The sequence below is a fragment of the Porites lutea genome, chromosome 6 (assembly GCF_958299795.1).
Source record: "Porites lutea chromosome 6, jaPorLute2.1, whole genome shotgun sequence".
NCBI classification, from domain to species: Eukaryota; Metazoa; Cnidaria; class Anthozoa; order Scleractinia; family Poritidae; genus Porites; species Porites lutea.
The window spans coordinates 29,901,950-29,925,754 of NC_133206.1; the positions used below are offsets into that span (position 1 = coordinate 29,901,950).

General features: G+C 37.4%; 1 protein-coding gene across 1 annotated transcript; it reads right to left on the reverse strand.

The window, feature by feature from the left end:
- Positions 1-16,470: 16,470 nt before the first annotated feature.
- LOC140942167 (uncharacterized) lies at positions 16,471-16,914 on the reverse strand. The gene has a single exon (XM_073391134.1). It carries the CDS (start codon positions 16,912-16,914, stop codon positions 16,471-16,473), a length of 444 nt encoding a protein of 147 aa, XP_073247235.1.
- Between the last annotated feature and the right edge of the window lie 6,891 nt (positions 16,915-23,805).

Sequence of the window (23,805 nt, forward strand, 5' to 3'; positions counted from 1 at the left end):
TCTTTTTGACGTATTTATGGACCTTGACGAATTCGAGGACAATAAAAATGTAAAAAAACGAATGAGGCCAATATCCAGTTGTCTTGATCAATTAAGGATTTATTACATGGCCATTAAAATAACTTTTCTGCGGGACCAACGTGGGAAATCCCGAGCGGGAAGGAGGGCTCATCTTGCCCACTTGAGTAGCCAATCAGAACTCACTATTCACTTCATCTTGCCCGCGGGCGGATTCAGCCATATAACTATGAGCAATTATTGAATGAGCCTGAGCATGATGTGAAGAATAGACATTATTCACGATACCCGCTATCTTTGCCCGCGCTTTAGGATTGATGGGATAAAAGCAACGTCACGTGGTAATTTAGGGGGCAAACAAAAGGTAAAATTTGCAAATGCGAGAAATCACGGTCGACTTTGTTTATTCTCTCAAAACGAAACGACGATTTAATAGTCACGTAAGAGTGAAATGTACGGTTTGAGTTTCGGCAAAATTAACGTCATTATTGCTTGCTGTGAGGACATCTATGGTCGCCACTGCATTAAAAAAAGTAACAATGGTCACTTCCACCCATATAAAGTTGTCATTATCGTCTTTGATATAAAAAGTTGTTCATTTTCTGTTGTCAAGAGTAAACAAACTCGACCTATAACTTGTTTGCTCCCCTGAGAAACCACGTGACATCGCTTTAATCCCATCAGTCCTTAAACGCAGGCAAAGATGGCGGGCATCGTGGATAAGGTCAATTATGAAGATGGAGGAGGGTGTTATCCACCGGGGATGAAGGCTTAGGTTATTAACATCCTCCGAGATTATACCATCGAATCGATGGTGTGTCGCTCGCATCTTCCATGGATGGTGGGCGGTTATGAAGAATTAGCCGAGAAATAGGCCACTTCCGAGTTCCAAAAACCCTCACTTTCAAAATGAGGCTAGGCTAGGTGCACAACCTTTCTTGTGAAAAATGATTTCCATAACAGAGGCTGAGCACCTACCCTCGTTTTGAAACAGAGGCCCCGGGGGAACTCGGAAATGGCCTATTGGAACCAATCAGAAAGGGCGAAATTTTTTTGAATGAATAATAATGTGAGTTAATGAGCAGCCGCCTTCTTCTTCGGTATTTGCTCAAATAAGCGCCCACACCCTTACATTAGCCCTCCCTACAAGCCCATTCGTTACTCACTTTTAAAAATTAATCTTGGTCTACACTGCCATCAATACGGTGATAGCACTTTCTTGTACGTTACCAGTTCCAGCCACGAGCACTGTCTCAAATGCTAAAAGATTTGCGGTATCTCCGAAAATGTTATTTCAGTTTGTTGTAGAAAAAGCTTTACAAGTTTACCGAGAATAAGATTCTCCTGTTTCTGGCCCCCTTATTTTTATAATTAAGAATCATCCCTGCCATCCTCTAGTGCTTTGAGTAAAATTATTACGGTGTAATTAAAATCGTACTGGCCTCATTAGGGACAGTCCCATAGGTTTAATTAACAAAATAACAACCCTGCACGTGCAGCACACCTTTTTTGTACATTTCGTTACGGTAACTGCACGCGGACTGCGACGTTAAAATGCCTAATTACACGAATTATGGAGGACGTAAACAAGCCACGAAGAAATCGCCTTCGTTCTCTTTCTGAATTTGGATATGGCTCTTAGGAATTCAACTCCAGGTGAGTTCTCCTACACTAAAGAAAGTACGTGAGATGGAATAATCGCAGTAATAATAATAACTTTATTTATTTCCAAGTCTGGTTTTTTAAAGTAGTTACATCAACATCATGACGACAAGTACAAAAGATTAAAACTATATATTCACAAGATTTTAACAAAACATAAATAACAAATCTCTCCGTTACTAAGACAAAAGTAAGCAAGCCCTGTCTGAGAGTGATTTTACTTGAACCGTGAATCAGATACTAACATGTACCAAATAGCAGAATACAATGCAATTCTACTACCTGTTTCATGGATCAAGTAAAAACACTCTACAGAATAGACTGCTTACTGAGACGATTTTAAATAATATAATGCATAAGTTCCTTCTCAAAGAATGTCACAACGTTTGTTAACTCAGTGTGCCGTTCGGGTAAAAAGTTCCACAGTGAAGCGGTCCGATAATGAAAAGACCTTTGGCCTGCGGCAGTTCTGACAATCTTTTTCTTGTTACACGTGTCTCTGCCGTTGAATTCAGACCTCGCCGTTTTAATTTTTTTGGCCAGTCGGGAGCCAGTCCCCTTAAGTATTTGAAAGCCAGTATGCCATGTCTGTAGACAAGTATGGACTCGACAGACAGATATTTTAGTTCTCTAAGACCAGGGGTGATGTGATCAAATTTACGCGAACGGGTTACGATCCTAGCTGCGAAGTTTTGAGCATTCTGTAATTTATTGACATTCCTATTCGTCGAACTAGACCTGACAGAGGAACAGGAGTAGAGTTTGCTAAAGACTAGTGCATTGATAAAGTTTGATAAAGTGTTTGTGTCTAAAAGATGTTTTACCTGGCTATTGATTTGACATTATAAACTCGATAAACAAGAAGATGAACTATTTTTTGTGGTCATCAAAACTCAATGTAGCATCCATATGCACTCCAAGGTCCTTCGCCGAAGGAACTGGACGCCACTCTTTTCACAGTTAAGTAACATGTAAATCCAAATCTCAAAGCACATTTTGCAGCCTTTTGACGGGTGACAATTAAAAGCAATTTCGTTTTATCAGGATTGATTCGAAGGCTAGTGTTTTGAAAGCACCATGAGACAACTTTCCGTCAGGTCTTCGGTTATTTGCGGAGCAGCGCCATCGATGTCCTTGTCCTTGCCCTTGACTGGGAATGATACATATAACTTGGAATCATCTGCTAAGTATGATTCAAAGGGGCAGTAATTTGGAACGCTAAGCAAATCGTTGATGCACACATGAAATAAGGCAAGTCCCAGAATGGGTCCTTGTGGAACTCCGTTTGTAGATTTACGCATCCTGGACATTTCAGAGCCAATTCGTACGTACTGCTGGCGATCGTGAATGTAGGTCATGTAGCTCTTAAGCCATTCTAGATGAAGATTGACAAAAAGCGAATTCACTTTTAAAGCGACGTTTTTGCTGCCGTCGTTGTCCTCGGATCTTAAGGTCTTTATTTTCACAATAGCACTGCAAAATAAGGATCTTTTTTTTCGTCGGATTTATAGCCTGCTCGCTTTATTGTTCTTGGGCCATGAATTTGAGACGAAAAAACTCGGTCTGAAAATTTCAGAACGGACAACGAACCCGTGTAGTAGTAAGACGCCTATTTACCTTTACGCTTGGACTGTGCATATCAGACGAGGAATACCCTAACAACGAAAAAACAAAAAAACAAGCAAACGACAACTAAAACAAACAATAAGGCTATATTCACGCTATACTGGATAGCTTTCAATGCTAACACGAAAGCTCTCCGGTATAGTGTGCACACCTATCCGATATGTGACTCTACACTTTAGAGATCCGCGCAGCGCAGCTTCGATCCGTTACAGAAATCGCGCCGGAATCAGCGTTCTTATACAGAAGTCCTATGGGGAATAGTTTCCGTGCCGGCGCAAAATCTATCCGGTATGGTGTGAACATTTCTTAATCGGTTCCCAGGGCTTAGAGCCAGAACTCTTCTATATACCGTTGGCAATCAGTTGCCTTTATCAATCGTCTATCAATATACAATAAATATAAACATGCATTACCTATTCATCCCAGCTCAAAAAGTTAGACTTGCTATCAAAGGAATGTTAAAAAATATACCCAAAACCACTAAGAAGGAGAAAAAGGGAAAGGATCAGATCCGTTTTACTAATTTTAAGAAACTAAAAGGTAGTGTCGGTATATCAAAGGCTGTTAATGGAATAGCCTGTGTTGTAGGCGTTTCCGCTCGAGTTATTGCACGAAAACTTGGTTCGAGAAAAAAAATGGTATTACAGTCAACTCTCTCTTAACGGACACCTCTATAAGACGGACACCTCTGTAAAACGGACACCTAGAGTTAGTCCCTGCTTTTCTTTACTCCCCTTATTTGACTCTCTATAAGACGGACTTCTCTCTAAGAGGGACACATGGTACTGGTCCCAAAGGTGTCCGTCCTAGGGAGAGTTGACTGTAAACTCGAGCGGAAACGCTTGCTACACAGGTTATTACACTGTTATAGGACTGAAAGGCAATAGAACTGAGTATGGTACTAGGAATGAGTGGAGTCCAATGTTTTCTCTTAATTGTACAAGCGATTAAATAACCCCGAAGGACTTCCGTATGAAAGTGACGGGGATGCACATCCTGGTAATAGATCTTATTCACGATACCCGCCATCTTTGCTCGCGCTTAAGGAATGATAGGATAAAAGCAATGTCACGTGGTTTCTCAAGGGACAAACAATAGTATTTGATAAAATAAAATTTGCCAATTGAAGAAATCGCGGTCGAGTTTCTTTATTCTAGACAACGGGAAACTTTTTACTTTTAAGACGCTACTGACAAGAAAGTGATCATGTTACTTTTCTGGAAGCAGTAGTTACCGTAGATGTCCTCACAGCATGAAGTAATGACCTAAAACTTGGCGAAACCCGAACTGTACGTTTTGCGTGACTATTAAGTCGTCCTCACGTTCTGAGAAAATAAACAATTCAAACTCGACCGTGATTACTCGCATTGGTAGCCTGAGAAAACACCTATATAAAAACACCGAGGAACGCTCCCCAGCCAAGTCAACTCGGTCAAGGCGAGAGACCACCAGAGCATGCGCGAGCGCACCGCTCAGAGGGGGTTAGACTGATGGAGTGAAAACTGCTCCAACAATCCTGCAGTCGCGCTTGTTCAATTATGCTGGGCCCGCAGTCCAACAGTCCGGAAGTCGACGGATACTTAAATCTAAGTGAGTAAAACGAGTGCTCTCGCAGTCCGGCACACCCGCAGTTGATGTCAGGTAACTAGCGTGCTTGTCATGCTTATAGAACGAGGTATATTAGTGCTCCCGCAGTCCCGCACACCCGCAGTTGATGTCAGGTAACTAATGTGCTTATCATGCTTGTAGAACGAGGTATATTAGTGCTCTCACAGTTTCGCACTACCGCAGTCAATTTCAGAATTAATTATGCAAATCAGACGACTGCGAGACAGCGGGAACAGTTATATTAAGCTAGATATTTAGTGGGCCGGGTTTTCCTCAATCTAGCCTTGTTTTGGTCACTACCTTTTCGTTTTAGTGATCCCCTTTGCTATTAGTTCTTCCTGGTCTGGGTTTCTGACTATCTTAATGAGATGTGGTTAAACACCCGAGCGAATTGGCGAGCCGGCCTCGTACAAGGGTAATCCCTCACCGGGGCAGTCCTTTACTCCTCTTGAGTTTTTACCTGTATTTTAGCCTAATTCGGACATAGCCTGCCTGACAGGCGTTTGGGGGAGGATGGAAGGGAAAAGAAAAGTGAAGGCGCGGGAGAACGTGATGGCCGCGGGGAGCGCGCAGGGAAGAAAAGAACGAAGTCCCTTTCTTGCTTCCATACGCGCCTATCTCGCACGTCTCTCTTCCTCCCTACAACTTCGTCCCCAGGGCTTTTCCGTCAGAAAATGGGAGGAGTACCTCCCGCTTCTCCCATTTTTTAAGGTTTATCCTCTACAAACACCTGCCACACATAGTACCCTCAAGAGTCTTGGTACCCGCCATTTTCTTTGAGGCGCGAACTTTCGTTCCTAAACTGAATAAAACAAACAAAAAAATCATAAGAATGTTCTGCGTGCAGAAGTCTCCTCCTTTGGCTTTGGCGCAGGTTTTGTCAAGAAGAGGACCATAAATTTAGGTATTTTTTATTCCACTCCCTGAAACAGTATTGTTGGCAAAAACCTTAATACCCTTGAACAGTAGCCTGAAAAACAAGGGCTGTTTTTTCGCGCTTTTCAGGCGAGCAAAGGCAAGCGCAAGGCGGACGTGGGCTCGCGGACACGCGCGCGAAAAAATAACGCCTGTTCGCGGCTGATTCGCGGCCTTCTCGTCGCGCGACGCGGGAACCTGGGGTCTAACAAAGAATTCCAAAATGGCGGCCGTCAGGAACGGTGGTCTTTTCCTACCGCGTTTCGAGTATTTCCAAGGTTTGTAGCCATTGTTTGTTTGAACTTGAAAGCTCGATTGTTTTTTTTTCTTGATGTACCATTTGTTTTTTTGGAAGTTCACGTATTTTATACAGCTGCACATGGGTTTTCTACATTCCTACCTTGTTTATGCTTCTTTATATTTTACAATTTTCAATAACACTAAATTTTATAAGCTCATAATCTATTAGTATTTGTTCTTTTTCATTTGTCTAGGATGTTTTTCCCTCATATTTTGCGAAATTCCTCTAATACTGTGCTTTAGGGAAACAAACTACCAAACTAGTTCACTGATCCCCAAGAATATATTATTAAATTTTATATGATGTTAAATTCGTGTTAGAAATAGTATTAAGATCATAATATTTAGGGCTGTCAGTAAGATTTTAAGTTGCTGGGTAAATACAGCAAGTAGGATAAGTGGGGATCAAAGCCAGAGAGTATTTTTGTTTCTACTTTTCCCAGGAAAGTACCCATGCGAATCCCCTCTACCCTCCCCCCCCCCCTTAACCTGTAATGACCTCCCTGATATTTAACAATACTTGGGAGGTTCACTGGGGGTTTCTATTGGCAAGTAGTTGTTGAGAACCTCGAGCTAACTAACAAGGCTGACAGAAATCAAAAGTGAGCATGATCTGTTGAAAGATATCCTTTCATGATAACAATATTATTGTTACAGTGACAATGGCAATGATAACTGTCTACATAACTGTGTTATGATATAACTTTATTCCTATATGAAAACTTGGATTAACTGGGAATACACGTCACAAAAATATAGGTTTATTTAATGCTATGATAAGAAAAAAGTGTGATAATATGTATAATTATGTTATAGGTCAAAATTAAATTTAGGTTAACATTTTTTAACCTAGGTTGATTCTCAGTTTCGTTTGTCTTTTAGCCCTATTTCGTGAATAATTAGGGCTGGAAGAGAAAGGAAGTAGAGAATCAACCTAGGTTTAAAAAATTTTAACCTGAATTTTATTTTGACCTGTAACATATACAGCTATTTTGAGAAAGGTTGTCAGAAAAAGTGCCAGTGCACGTGACAATCCTGAGAGGCATTGTGGGTGGTTTTAAGTTCACTGTTCTTTAAAAGAAATTTGAAAGAAGTGGTACGAAAGGCGGTGGAAATGTGTTTGCGAGTGCTAAAGGAAAGCAACAAAAGTAGGTTTGGCAGGTACAGTCCTCAGAAACAGTGTATTGCTCATATCCCATATTACCTTTTGGGATTGTCGCGTGCACATTTTTCCAACAACCTTTCTTGAAATAGCTGTATATCCCTCCTTGGCAAATATATACACTCTAAAATGGGCAGCTATGTAAAATAAATTGACCATGGCAAAATATTGCCTTCTTAATGACTTGGGGATTACTTTTCGATAGCCTATAGACAATGTACTGTATGAGAAAAGACAAAAAAGAAAAAGAAGTTGTCAGAAATAGTAACATATATAAACTGTTGATCATGACTGAAAGTTCTAAGGTTCACAGGTATAAAGTAAGTGTCCTATTATCTTGTACACACAGTTGTGTTGCAATTCTCTGTTAAGTGATTAATTCCCATACAGTACTCCTACAAGTGTTATTCTTTATAAAGTTATGTAAGTTTAAATTTATTTTTCATTCTTTTAGTGATAGACTTGCATTTTATATTATTGGGAGACATGGATGAAGAGGGATGGCATTGCCTCCTGGACAACATTAATTCAATCAGAAAACAAGATCAGCAAGAATAGTCCACTTGAAGGCAAGGTAAACAAGTTAATCTGAGCATTTTACAGTACAGTGGAACCTTGCTTTAACAAACCTCTATATATAACAAAGTTCTCGGTATGACGAGAAAATTATATTCCTAGCCCAAGTACTTGTAAAATATATGAAAAGAACCGGGATATAGTGAAACTTTGTTATGGCAAACATTTTTATTGTCCGTTGCTTAGCCCTTTGTTACACCTTAGGATCCACTGTAACACAGCATTCATAATGTATATTTACCATGTGCCATGTAGTCCCTTTAACATATTCACATTACTTTTCTTTTTCTTATTGTCCTTTCAACAATATGTTCTTCAATTCTAGTAGCATTCTGTTGGCGTAAAATATGTTTTTAGTCAGCTAGTCACTTATAAACAATCAAATGGGTAGTCGGTCAGTTATGCAGTGTGTATGTTGTAGTTCAATTTGTTTTGTAGTTTAAAATTTTTAAACTGGTTTGATTATTAATTTGTCTACCCGTTTAAGTTTTTTTCAATTAATGTGTCACTTTTTCATTTTACTCAGATTGAGTAGCTCTCATTTTACTGATAAGGTTTAAGTCCTCATTTCACTGATTTGAATTCTTTTCTGATTAAAATAAGTAATACAAAATTATGTTGTCTGAAAGCAAAAGAAAATTGATGTGCTGATTGACTGGCTAATTTACAATGTACAGGTCCCATCTTGCAAATGTATCTTTGTGTGACAGAAATTGCAACTTGCAATTAATTAAAGGAGGGTATATTGTCCTAAATATTTTCTGCTTCATTACACAAAAGAATATTTCAAAAGGCTTTCATGGTAAAAAATATTTAAAACTTTTTAAGTCTTTGCTGTCGTTAGGGTGAATGGTGTTCTTGAGTTAGATGATGTGTTGCCAGAGGAAATAACTAAATTATAATCCACCATCAGACTTCTGCAGAGAACATCATGTAATGTTATGATATCATAGGCCAAGTGTGGTAGTCAGTGCGTCAAACTCTGTGTTCACTGCGGTGACTGGATATTGGCATGATGGCACTTTTGGATGCCAGCATTTGACCTTGTCTCTAATCTTTAAAACTTGAATTATCACAATTACTTATATTAAGCTAATCAGCAAAGGGTGGTCAGTTTAATGTACATGGATGCTCATAACATTGACATCCAAGGTGAAAATACAAAAATTTAATACTCATGCTCACAAAATCTAACACATTACAAAACATATATGTACATATGTACCTCATTTGTGAACCAACTACGCATATGCTCAAGATATAATGAACAGATCATCAGTATGGTACATATAAATAATTGCTACAATTAATAGTTGAGTGAAATGCAGTAACAGTGTCAGCGTAAACAGAAAGGGGGACAAAGCATTTCAAACTGGAATGGTTCTAAGAAAAAAAAAGAAAACTTATATGCATTAATGTTAGACGAAAAACATTAAAACCAGAATGGGTAGTGCATACTTGCACAGAGAGGCTATTGCCTGTCTTGATCATGAATAATAATTATTGTCAAATTGGGCATCCCTCACCCAGAGTTTGATATCACGGTACTACTAATATCGTTCTGCGTGTATGGAGACCAGGCAATGGAGCCATATTCACACAGTGGATGGACATTGCCAAGTAGGCTTGTTCCTTGACAACAGGGTCACAAGTTGCCAAATTCCTTCTGTGTACTCCTAGAATCTTCTTTGTTTTCTTTTCATGTCTACAGTCTGCTTTGACCAGTTAAGGGAGCTGGCAATGTAAAATTAATCTCTAATTCTGAAAAGTGACTCCCTCCAGAAATAAGGAGTGTTACACAGTGTGTTCAAGTACATGTATCGTGATGGCTGATGCTTCAGGCTAATGGACATGGTGTTGCATTTGCTAGGGGTAGAGTTCTTTTGCCTCATAGCTGCCCATTGCTCAAGCTGTCAGGGGTCTTGCTGAACTGTGTCATGGTCAGCTGAGATAAAGCACACTGTCATATGCAAATAGTCTAACCTTTGATGATACTACAGAGGGTACAATGTAGATCATTGATAAAATACATATATAGAAGAAACAAATTGGCCCCAGAACTGTGCCCTGGGGTATACCAGATAGAACAGGTGACCAATATTATTAGATGATGAACCATTCACCACAACACATTGTACTGTGATCTACCACTTAAAATGTGGCCTTGATGGGGAGCCTTGAGGAGGTAGTGTCAAAGGCCTTTGTGTAATCAAGGAAAATTGTGTTGACTTGACCACAGATTTTAAGAATGCTTGCTCTCTCATGAATGACCTTAATTAATTGCATCTCACATGAAAGTCCTCTATGGTAGCTGTGCTGGTGCTGGGAGAGCATTTAACCTTTAAGTCCCAATAGTGACCAACATCAATTTTCTCCTAACAATATCCATAGATTGTCAAGTGCAACATCTATGAGAATTAATCAAATGATCACAAAGAGAAAAATCTCAGATCTTTTATCAATTTCTCCCAACTAATTCTGTAAGGAAATGTGTAGAGATCAGTTTGGAGAATTTGTATGTAGATACTGGGGCTTAAAGGGTTAATTTTGACTTAGGTGGTTGTTGTGGTTGGTGTAGACGTGGCAGATGCTTTTCATCAGGTCATCCAGTTTGTTCACACTGATTTGTCATGCTTCATATACCAAACTTCATCATTGCAATTCCAGTGCTTCTTGTGATATTCAAACAATGCACTGTACTTGGGAAATGTCAGAAACCGAAAAGTATGGATTTGCCATTTGGTTCTCCTGATTTACATGAATTCGTTACCTCATTGTAGAATCTGTGAAAGTTAATTAATGTCGCACTCCTGTGTTAACATAAATTGTTTAAATGTGATTCCTATACTATATTAAATTTAAACACAAAGAAATACAACTCTACGTGTTGGCCTTAAAGGAGGGACATCGCTCCGCTATTGGCATGACGTTCGACTTCCTGGCATGACGAAATTGTGACTAAAGCCCTAACTACATGTATCTCCCCAGTGGAGTGTATCTGGTAAAAAGGTAGCATTATCCGACTAACCAATAACAACAACTGACATATCTTAAAACCAATCACAGTTCATTTCATTTTTCATTTCATTTATTTGTTTTTTTAGTCACTCACATTACATAGAAATAAAATGTTACAAGAGGTGTTAATTCTTGATTTTCCCCGCACACTGTTTAGACACCAAAAAATCAAACAAACTGTATACGTTTGATCCGGCCAAGGTAAATTGAATAAACAAAACCACTTATTACGAGGAAATGGATTACAGGATTTCAATCAAAATATAAAAAAAGAACAAAATTTAACTGTCCGCTTGTAAAAATCCACAATGAAACTTGTTTACTGTTCAGCGAATATATACTTGCTACTTTACATATCACACTTTCTTCTCATAATCTCATGCCGGCACTTAAAACACACTGCCGACAAATGCATCTGTGCTTGGGAATTCAAGAAACCATTTATCTTTTGTTTCATTACGCTTCGCTGCATTCAGGCAAAGATAAATGAACAATAATTAAAATATAAGCTGTTGTGATAAGGAAGCCTAAAGAATCTGGGAGCTTATATTAATAGGTGTCCTTAAGCTTTATTACAAAGGCTTACTTGATTGCAGAGTGTGCAGAAAACAGAAAACTTAGGCAACAGAACAACTATCAATGAGAAAGTTTTTCAGATTTTTTTTTAAAAGCAAATATGGAAGAGGAGCTGGTTAGTGTAACTGGCAAAGAATTCCAGATTGTTTGTCCTCAATAAAGGATACTGAACTGCTTAATATTAGTTCTACAAAAATGTGGTCTACATCGTTCTGAGAGGCTAGTGGAGTTTCACAATGATGAATCTGATTACTACTTAAAAAGAAGTTACAAAAGCTACTAGGCAAAAGATTATGGTGATAGGAATACATAAATGTAGCAACCAAAAAAAAATTAATGCTATATATGTCAGGGACTTTAAGTTTGCTAAATAATGGGGCGGTATTTCCTTGATAGTGAGCTTTTGATATAATGATTCAGCACTATGCTCTTTTGCAAAAGGTAAAATACAGTTTAGGTCAGGGCAATAGGTGGAGGACCAGGCAACATTACAGTACGTTAGGTACTACGGATATACTAGAGAGTAATATTATAAGGTCAGCAATGATTTGGATGATAGATAAAAGCAAGCTTTTGCAATAATCCCCACAGTTTTTGAGATCTTTTTTGAAACAACACTAGTATGAGATTTCCAGGAAAGGTGCTGATCATTGATAATACCTAAGAATTTAGTTTCAGCCCATGACTTGCTTGATTATAGTATTTTCCATAACAAGAGGAACATTAACATTAGTTTTCTTTTGCCTCGGATTTTTACATGTTCATTGTTGGCAATGGAAGCGTGGTCGGTATTCCTATGGAACAAAATATATTTGTAACATCAGCAAACAGCAGAGATTGAGTCAGGCTAAAGACATTAGGAAGATCGTTTGTGTAAATTTATAATGAACAGAAGAGGCCCAAGGATTGATCCCTGTGGCACGCCACATGAAATTTTGCTATAGTAAGATTGATGGGACCCAAACTGGACAAATTGGGTCCTATTCTCAAGATAACTTTTGATCCACGACAAAGCTCTGTCCTAAATTGTGTGTCCCGAGTGTGTGGCACAATATTTTATGATTAATGGTATCAAACACCTTAGTTAGATCTAAGAATATGCCTAAAGTTGATTAATTTCTGTCGATAGCTGAAGATATGTTACTAATTTATTCGATTAAAGCTAGTGCAATTCAGTCAGTCTGTTGAACATGACTTTCTCAAAAAGTTTAGAAAAAGCTCGAAGAATTGACATTGGCCTGTAGTTACTAAAAAGTTTTGCATCATCTACCTTGAAAACCGGATTTACTTTAGCGATTTTGAGAGATTCAGGAAACACACCAGTAGACAGCAAAAGGTTAATTATAGATACAAGGGGTTGAACAATATTTTTAAGAGACTGATGAATTATTTTCATGGATATGTTATCATGTCCAGGAGCCTTGTTAACACTAAATGATTTAACAATGTTACTTAATATGTTGACCGTTAGTGGTTGCAATGAAATGGACTCAAAAAGAGAACGACACAAGAAATCATTAGGCGAAGAATTTGTGGGCGAGATTTTACTTGAGAAATTTGATCCAGTGTTGGTAAAGTAATCACAAAAGTCATTAGTTATGTCAACAGGATTACTGATTTTCACTCCGTTTTTGGAGAAGCTTGTGGGATATGGTGCTTTAACATTTTGCCTGTTGATCACTTCATTAAGAATTTTCCAAGTTTGCTTTAAGTTAGATCTAGCCTTGTCTAATTTTCTGTTATAATAATTTCTCCTGGCTACACAAGTGAGACAAGTTAATATAATTATTTTTAAATTTCTTGTAGTTGGATTCATGCTCTTGAGTAGGTCTTTTTAAGAATAATAAATTGGTAAAGTCTAGATTTGGTTTTAATAGATTTCAAGAGTCCAGTTGTCAGCCAAGGATTGTGCAGAGTTTTCAAGCTTTTTCCTTGATAGAACTTTAATGGAAAGCTTTTGTTGTAAAACTCAGTATTATTATCGCAGGAACCCATTGTAGGTGGCATTAGCATCAGCATGGGTCAAAGAATTCCAATCAAACTCACACAAAAGGTTGTTAAAGGAATTAATATTCTGACTAGAGAAGTTGCGAATGCCGACACTTTCCTTAGACTTGTTTGAAGAAGAATAAGCTTCGGTGTAAGAAACCGTAAAGATTGGTAAATGGTCGGAAAGATCATTTATAATGAGACCATTGTCACTTGAGGCAGAAATATTGTTAGTAAAAATTTAATCAATCAGGGTGGCGCTGTGTGTAATAATTCGCGTTGGTTTCGAAATTAGTGGGTAAAGCATGTGACAAAATAACGTGTTAATGAACTCATTTGTAACTGAATGTGAATCAGTAATCAGGAGGTCTAAATTAAAATCACCCATTATATAACATACTTTGTTGTCCCTAGTTACCCGATCAAGCAGTAGCTGAAAAGAAAATATAAATAATATGTAAATATAGACCTGCACCTCCACTTAGCCTACCCACTCTGTTTGATGAGATACAACAATAGGCAGTAATGTTCACCTTGTAATAGACTCAGTTGTGACGTTAAAGCACTTAAGTTAAACTCGCGATCACGACATTCGCTCGTTAAATCCTGTACCTCAAACCTCAATTCTTCGTCTCAGTGGACTCTCTTAAGAAAAAATATTCTGAGCTCAACTTAGAATCACGTAGTGACCATTTTCTATGGTAAAATATTCCATATTAAAAAATTAAAAAGAAAAAAAACAGAGTTGAAGAGGTTAAGAATTTCCTAAAGTTGGCAATTTCATATGTTTAATTCCTTGACAAAAAATGTACAAAATGTTGTTTACTTTTAATGTTTTACTTGGTTTTAGATGCCATTTGCCCTGTTCAATAAGATAATTAATGGAAAGGTTCTTAAAAATTAATAATATCAGTGTACTTTTTACCACATCATTTCATGTTTGCAGTTTTAGTTGACGATATCAACTATTCACTAGCTAAAGTTAAGTGCTGAAGTAAAAGATTACACAGTGATAAGGCGATACGAACACGATACGTAGGCAGAGTCACATAAGTTATGAATATAACAAATGTTGGTACTCCAAATATCAAGGAAAACAAAAATGATCTTCTCCATCTGAAAAGTAATATTAAGCAATACGAACAAGATACGTAGACAGAGTCACTCTAGAACTTTTCATGTACCATCATCGCTGTGCTTTGAAACGAAGGCTCATGTTGCTGAAAAAACAATTCTAATGGTTTTTGTTTTTGTTATATTGTTTTCTCTAAATCACACACTGCATGACTGTCTTGTAATACTGATGAAACTATTGGTTATGTTATGAAGAGTCTACTGTCTTTTTATTTGTAACTTTAATAACTTGAAAATGTACTTCCCCAAGTGTGACCACTAGGCACTGTTTTGTCTTGAGAGGCATTATCAACCGTCCTGAAGGACTCGTAGTTTGTTCATGATAGTGTTTCGTATCTGTTTCATCTTCCAACAGTAGATCAGTGGATTAAGGGTTGAATTAAGAAGGGGAAGGGTTATAGTGTAAAACTGCAAATGCTGTACATCGATCCTCGGTTCGCAAATGGCTGTGATTATAAATAAGCTACAAATATGTGGAAAATGGCAAACTATAAAAACCAGGTACACGAAAAGTGATGCCATTGCAGATTTCCTTTTCCTCTGAATACTCTCTCTTTGGCCAGTCTGCGCGACTTGCGGGACTTGATTTTGGTTTATGTGGCATCTTAGAGTTAGGTAAAGTTTAACGTTCAGGGAAGTTACATTTATAATACAAGCAGAAAAAATAACAATGAAAACTACGTACATGATGTTTTTTGGGATGAATAACCTGATCAGTGAAATAAGTGCACTTATCACCCAAATTGAGATCACGGAAATAGCAATATGCTTGTATGTCACAAGTTCCTGGTATCTGAGGTGAAGGTGAAGGTTTGTTGCTTTGTATGGGTTTGTGGTGCTTGAAATAAGCAAAACTCTTATCAGACCTTGAAAACGTTTGATATATTAGAATGTCAGTAGAATCAGTTTTCTGGAACTGATCTGACCAGAGCCTTAACCCGGATTGACCAACGTTTAGAGAGTGTCAAGACTTTCCGTTGATAGTAAGACTTTGATAAGCAGTTAACTTAACTATGATAAAACATTTGTAAACACACTACTACTGTTGACTGGGCATTGCAGTGTTGTAAAGCAGATGTTTCACTTGTTTATAAGATGCTTTGAATAATTCTTATACATATTAATGTTAACGTCAAAGAAATTAGAAAGCAGCTGTTTTTGTTTCAATCAATCAATCAATCAATCAATAATTTATTTACCCACGTTATCATCTAAGAGCACAAGTGCTCGTTCAAAATACGAACATACATTAAATCTACAATTTAATTTTTTTTTTGTAATTTTGTAATTTTTTTATATTCATGTATACATAGATTATAGATTATATATACATATTATTATTATTATTTTTTTATACTAGATTTTTATTATAGTTATTATAATAAAAATCTAGTATTAAAAAAATAATAATGATAATATGTATATATAATCTATAATCTATGTATACATGAATATAAAAAATTATAAAAATTACAAAAAAAAAAATAAAAATATAAAAATTACAGCTGAGTTGACCTTAGCTTACACTTAAAAATATTAACACTATCGGCCAGCTTGACATCCTCTGGAAGTTTATTCCATATTTGAGTGCACTTGTAAGTAAAAGAGTTCCTCATAAAAATTAAGATTAAATTTGGGAACTCGAAGATTAACACCATTTCCTCTGAAATTGTAAGACATTTCTCTGACTTATGCTAAAAAGTCTCTAATGTATTTCGGCCCTATATTCTTAATGCATTTAAATAATAGGATCAGAGATTGCTGCTTTTTTCTCCACTCCAACGTGTGCAACTTACATAATTATATTTAAGAGTTCTTGGTAGGACAATGGTTTCCCATGCCCTGTCAGAGTCCTTAATATAATATAATGATTGGCGTCTTCAATTTTATTGGCCTGGACTTTTCCCCACCTCTAACAGGCGGGGACTACAGTATTCTAGGTGTGGTAAAATGAAAGACTTGTATAATGCAAGCATAACGTCCATAGGGACAAAATGCCTAATTCTCCTAAGTCTGCTGGTCTTCGCATACACCTTTTTTAGCTGACTAGAAATATGCTCTATAAAGTTTAACATGCCATCAAGTTCCACGCCCAAGATTCTAATAGAGGGAAGTTTAGTAACGGCAGAACCATTCAAAGTCAAGTCAAAATCGTACTTGCAGGGACCGATTGGAAGGGCCTGCATCTTGGCATTGTTTATCAACAAGTAGTTTGCATCGAACCACTCTGACAGGCGGCTGAGACCCCGGTTCACAACAAATTGCAGGGCAATGGGAGAGACATCTGATGCATACAGAGTCATGTCATCAGCGTTTAATCTCAAAGACATGTCCGGGACCGCATAATTCAAGTCATTAAAGTGGCCTAAGGAGGGGCCCCTGTGGAAGCCCTTCCCTCAACTCTGAATAACTTGAGCACACACTGTGCAAACAAACCCTCTGTTTATGACCCAGTAGATAGGATGACATCAAACTCAACTTAGAATTAATCACTGGAAAACTTTTCCGAACCTTTTTTTTTCTTGCTGGGCCACTTAATTGCATCTGATTAATCGAAATGGCGAGAGAACACATGCAAATCTATAGGTTAAGGTATCAGTTCTACAAAGTGACAAAACTGCCCGACGATTTTAATGCAAAAAATAAAAGTTTTGCAATGTGTAAGATTGACAAAATAAGCAATAATTGGTCAACAGTCTGTCTCATGTTTTGCCCCGCATTATTTTAATAAAGCCATCTTGAAAAATTATTATTTTCTTTTCTTTGTTGCGAGATGAAATATCTATAGTTAAATCAATGGTGTATTGCTGTATTTGGAAGATTTGTCAGTTGGTGGTGAAGAGTGAGCCAAGGGATTGAAGCCAATCAGAAAAGGCAAAATTTTTTGAATTATATATTTTTTTCAATGTCAGCACTATGCCAAATAGCTTTTTGTGCTGACATGAATAGCTATCTGGTTCAGTATGAACAGCAACGGCACTGAACTGGACAAGTCATTAAGTCCAATATACATCAGACATTATACTGGAGCAGTTTGCCAAGAGGGTTTGGTGAACTTAATCCCAATCCACACTTAAGAATTTTGCTTCCGTGTTGGAGGGTTCCAGTCCTTGCTGCTAGTCATTTAATTCCGCTACAGTCTGAATACTTGTTCACACTGTGATGAAGAGTGGCAGAAATGAATCCAATATGTGACGAACTACTTTATTAAGTGAACAGAAGCCCAGCATGGTTGTGCGAGTGATATAGATTGATCTACTGTTTTACCCGTTTTTCAGGGCAGTTTTCCAAAATATACACAAGCATACTTGTCAACCGCAGTTTTCTTGCTAAAGAACATTTTCACTACAGTATCATTCAAAAGTAAAATTTATTGTACTAAATTTTCAGTGATTCCGATATAAGTCATATGTATGTATTTGATTCATTCGTCTTGATTTTATACAAATCAATAGTTTCACCATCCATTCATGAAAATTTACATGCTCCCTCTCAAACTGCGCAAGTTATTAATTTTAGTCCCTTATGGAGGCAAAGAAACAATTCATTTGTTACTGACGACATATCGTCAAGGTATCATGACTAATTCCGGTTGAGTATTTTTTCCATCTTTTTGCATTTTCTCCTTTCATTTAACAGGCATGATCTGTAACATGTAAAAAATGAAACGTGATCTATGACGTCAAAAAATTATTTCGTAGAAAACAACAGAACAACTAGTGTCACGATCTCAAAAGATCGTGTGAATTATCAGGAATTACAGGAAAATACATAGATTTTTCAAAAATAAAATTATTTCATCAAAGGGATAACATAGACGTAATGGTAAAGAAAAAATTTGAATAGTATTTCTTTATGAGCTTTAAATTCTAAATATCTGGTAGAAAGGTAACATTATCTGACTAACTAATAAGAACCAATCACATATCTTTGATCTTCAGATCGAAACAATCATAGTACTTCACACAAAAACACGTTACTTTATGTGATTTCCTACAAAAAAACAAGTTAAACTCCCGCTCACTACATTTGCTCGTTCAATCCTGTGTGTCAAGTCTTCTTCACAGTGAACTCTAAACTTACAACCCAGTCTATCATAATAAAATTTATATTAAGATAATTTAAAAAAAAAATTGACAAAAACTTTATTAAAAATCTAATATACCTTGTCCTTATTACATGAAATTTTTGTGACATGTTAATTTCGCGAATTTGGTGATACAAAAAAATTGCGAAATTTAAGTTGTGTGAACAAATTAACATGAGTGTCGCAAACATAAGATGATGGGAAAATTAAGTGACTCACATTGTGACCATAATCAAGAAAGAATGAGTTTATTACCACTGAAACATTTGCAAATCACATTTTTTTTACTTTTCTGATGATTTTTCAGTGTAAATGGATGTTGTGGTCTGTTTACTCAAGAACAATAATTCAGGTACAAGCATGAACGGCTTGTGGACATTGTGAGAACTGCTTGGTTTTTCTTAATTTTGACGTTATTGTTCCTTTGATAAAGTCGTTATATTTAATTCAAAGACGTTTAAATGACTTCGAAATATGAAAAAGCATAATTTTTTCTGAATTTTCTGGCTCACAGCCACTTTGATTGATAACTAAGTGAAACTGCCTTGTGTGAATGCTGAATGCATGTGTAACTCCTTTTCATGAACAATGAGCAAAATCAATGTTATAATAAAAATGATCTAAGGAAACAAAATTAAAGGCGATGACAAAGTCACAAGACCAATTTCATGGTTTGTTCAGTCAAAATGCTGAAAGTCCTAAGTGTTTAACAAATGATCATCACACAGGACTGTCTTTTAACCTAGGGAAAGTCAGTTTTGGACTTCTAGTTGACCTCCGAAGAAACTCGTGTTCCAATGATCTTGCCCTATCTCTTGCGCTCCACTGTTCGGTTCTGCTTAGCCTGGCTGTTGCAATGATGTTTGCTGTATGGATCAGGGACCCCTGTCCTCTCTCTTGTGGCCTTTATTCTGATTGCTAAACGCTTCCGCATACTTGTGTGCCAGGTTTGTGCGGGCTTTTTTAAGTTGCTTGTGATCATGTCAGATTACTACCGAGCAGGGTGGTTACATAGCAGGATCTTGGAGCAGGGTTTCCAACAACCTCATCATAGATCCAGACTGTGGACTGTGTTGTTTGGCTTAGGAATAACACTCGCTTTCATGCCGATTGAAAACTCCTTTAGTGGGTTTAAGCGTGCTTGTCATAATGATAATAATAATAATAATAATGCAAAAATAAATGAATAAATAATAATAATACAAAAGCTTACATTGCACTTAATTACCTTGTCTCTAAGTGCATTACACAATTCTAAGAAACCTAGTAAAAAGTTTAGAAAGACTAATGATATCTAAAAATGCAAAACAGGTTTGCAAGAATTTATAGTAATTAATAGAAAGAAATAAAGAGAACATTAAAATTCAACAAATCCAGCTAAAAACTTTGCTAAATCACCATGTTTTTGTGACTGTGAAACTCTGAATTTTATAAAAAGAAGGAGTTCAAAGAAGAGAATTTAATTTATAGTTTTAAACCTATAGAAGAAGTGAAACTGTTAACCACCAAATAAAAAAAGTAGTATTGGTGTTAGTGAGACTAAAATTCTTGCAGATGCCACAATTCCATTCAAAGCCTTAGGGGGTATGAGGAAATGAAGAACCCAGACAAGAAGGTCAATTTAGAGGCTTTCCGTGATGCAAAAAAGCTGTATTTAGGGGGAGGGGTTGTTCACCTTCATATACGGGAATAATCGGCCTTATCACAGTTTTCGACGCCATCTTGATGAGTAGGCAAACGCATCAGAAATTACAGTGTTTGTATGAGAATCTACTGTCGAATAGTTTCCGTAAAAGGGCTGTTCTGAAAAAAATATGAACTGTAAACTAAAGCTACACAGCAAAGGATTTTTGGGGGCCGTTACTCCACTTAAATTTCTCCAGATGCTTACGTTAGATTTTACATATATTTGTCTGCACTTTTTCCTAGGAAAATTTTACAGGCAAATGTATAGAAAATTTTAAAAAGTGGTTCTAGCACATGTAGAACAGAACAGCCGCTTTACGGAAATTATTCGACGTTAGATTCCCATTCAAACACTGTCAGTTATGTCTCACGCGGTTGCCTACTCGTCAAAACCTTGATAAGGCCTATAACCGGAATATGTTATCGAACATCATATTCTAAGCAATGATGACATGATTCACACCTATGTAAACAGGATGACTAGGATGAATCGATTGACTACAACTATGACTGGGGTAACTGGGATGACAAGGATAACAGACTGTTATTACTGGGATCATTGGGATGACTGTGATTGCTAGGGTGATTGAGATGACTAGGGTGACTGATAACAAGAACGACTAGGATAAAATGACTGGGACAACTGGGATGACACTAAGGATAACTTAGATTACTAGGATGACTTGGATGACCAGGGATGACTGGTGTGAATTGGTTGGTTAGGATGACTGGGATGACTGTGATGAATGAGATGTAGTAGCTGAAGTAGGGCACAATTGTGCAAATGTAGGGTGCTGTTGTCAGTGTAAAACTATTTTTTAAACAAGATAGTAGCTTGTTGGTGTTATAGATGACAACCAATTTATGATTTTTACAACTTCCTCTAATGTCATTTCACAAACAGTTTTTATCTTTAAGCTTACAACGTAACCTCTCCTTTAATCAAGAAACCTGAAAAAGATTTGCGCTTTAACGATGATTGTGTGAAGGGGGATTTGGAAAATTGTGCATAGCCCTTTCTTCAGAAATCCTGGCTATACCCTTGTGTTATTGCTGAAGGGTATTAATCTTTGTTATCATACTTGAGACGAGAGTTAATTCTCCACCATAGAGCTAATGGTTTAAGAACAAGCATTGTTTAGATTTGGTCATTAGACATAAAGCAGATATTATATGTGATATCCAAACATCTATAAGTGGGTTTAAGAAATGACCAGTTTACATGTTAATAAAAATGGTTTGTTTAATTTTTTTTCAGGCAGAAAAAAGACAAAAATGAGGCAAGCTGGTCAGAGATTAATAGAAATGGACTGCATTCTTTGGAGGAGAGTCTGGATTTAGAGGACAACAGCATCACAGTCTATGAATTACAACTGGTTTGGTACGTAGGAATAATTTATTATTTATAGCTACCCTACTTCGTTACAGAGACTTAATTGGTTTTACATCACTTCATCTATGACCAGCCTGGGAGATCACTAAGGGTGCTTTCCATTTGTCAGAACTGACTGGCCAGACCATTCCCATTGCAATGAGAATTTCACTCTTAATCAAACTATTCAGTCAGATACGTCAAATGCTAAAAAATACAGTCAATTCTCATTCTAGCGGACACTGCAGGGGTCTAAAGTTAGTGTCTTCATTACCCAGAGGCAGTTATAGCGAAAGTTTAATGTGGCTAAATGTAATTTAGGCAAAGTTAAATTGCAAGCCAATGCGGTCAGCGATCTCCTCCTCAAGCGTATGTGATCTGTGGGGTGACCGCGGGGGCCTTTTGCTTATCTTGGGACGTACGTTGCATCTCACGCTGGCATTTTTGAGCTGATCTTTGCGGATCTGTTGCTTAGCGAATCGTTGCGGATTCTGGCTCCCAGCCAGTCCCTCCCCTTCTGTGAATTGGTAAGTATGGGGGTCAGGTGAGTATTTTCCACTGAAGTCTTTCAGTGTGACGGTGCCAGTTGACAGCTGCATGCAGGGGTGGTTCCTGCTCACAGGGTTGCCATGGATACCTTCATGCTATGCCTGAGGTGCTCAGGCTCCCGTCTAACTTTTAAGGCACCAGTTCCCAAGCTCATCTATTGGCGATGAGTTTAATTTCAGGCAAAACATCATTAATTCATTTTTGCCTGTGATTTTGCTGCTATCCATATTATCGGGAAGTGCGTTATAGCAGGGTGTCGGTAAGGCAAGAATGAGATGATTTTTCAGCAAAAACTCTTTGTAAAAGTTCTGTTTCACTCTCAAAATGGCCGGTCTGTCCAAGGTCCAGCCAGCCAGTTCTGACTTTTGGAAAGTTTCCTGAGTGTGGGGTTAAGCTGGCTCAGGGTTTTTCTCTGATAAGGAAGTGGACATTTGCAGTGATTATAATCACCCAGCTGTTGTTGTCCAGCCATTTTTTATTGGTAATTGGAGGCAACATGGCTGAGCAGGAGTGGATAATTAAGTATTAATTTATTTACTATTATTATTCTTATTACTATCTTATTAACTTAAAAAAATAAGTTTTTCTTGAGATAGATCATAGTCATCACAAGCCAATGTAAAGCTGTTATCAGATCACAAAATCTAAAAATTACGAAAGTATAAAAAGATAATACTGCAGGCAATTCTTTTCGTTAAAAACATTTCATGAATTTTGAAAAGAAGCAAGACTTCATTTATTTATTTTGTTAGGAAACGTTTTTTTGCAGAAAAATAGACATCTGTGTATAGGTAATGTAGGGAGACTAGTTCTTCCTTTCTACCTGACAGTCAAATTTACCTGTATTATTTCTTGCATCTCTGGCCATTTAACAGAACCCCTCCCACTTGGTGATGTTCCGGGAGATTCTTTGCCCATCACAAGTTGGATATCGAAAACAATTCTTCGATTAAAGGGATGACATCTCAAGAAGCAGAGGGATCATGGTCCTCCATTGGTGATTTCTGGCATTTCAGGTATCAGTTTTTTGTCACTTTCTTAACTGTTATGAGACTACTACATTTTGTTTAGGATTTTTTCAGAGGTACACACAATTCCAAATCCCACTGTTCCCCCTTTAAAGTATCAAATCTTTTTCCGGCTCCTTCATTAAATCATCCCACTCATCCTACCCATCCAATTTATTCCAGTCATCCTATTCATCCTAGTTATCCAAGCCAACCCAAGCGTCCTAGTCAACCCAGTAGTTGCTGTCATCGCAGTTACTTTAGTCATCCAAGTCACCCTAGTCACTCCTGTCACCCCAGTTGTCCCAGTCATCCCAGTCAGTCTAGTCTCACCTGTCATCCCTGCCATCCTAGTTATGCCAGTCAACCCAGTCATCCCAGTCATTGTAGTCATTGTAATTATCCCACCCACCCTAGCTGTCCTAGTCAAGGTGGTCACCACTGTTGTGTCTGTCTCCTAAGTCATCCCACTCAAGCCCTTCTTCCTTGTCATCCCAGTCTCTGTAGTTATCACAGTTAT

What these genes read in the sequence shown, in the direction of transcription:
- LOC140942167 (XM_073391134.1), bottom strand. Translation starts at nt 16,914, where the DNA reads ATGTCTTTGAGATTAAACGCTGATGACATGACTCTGTATGCATCAGAT.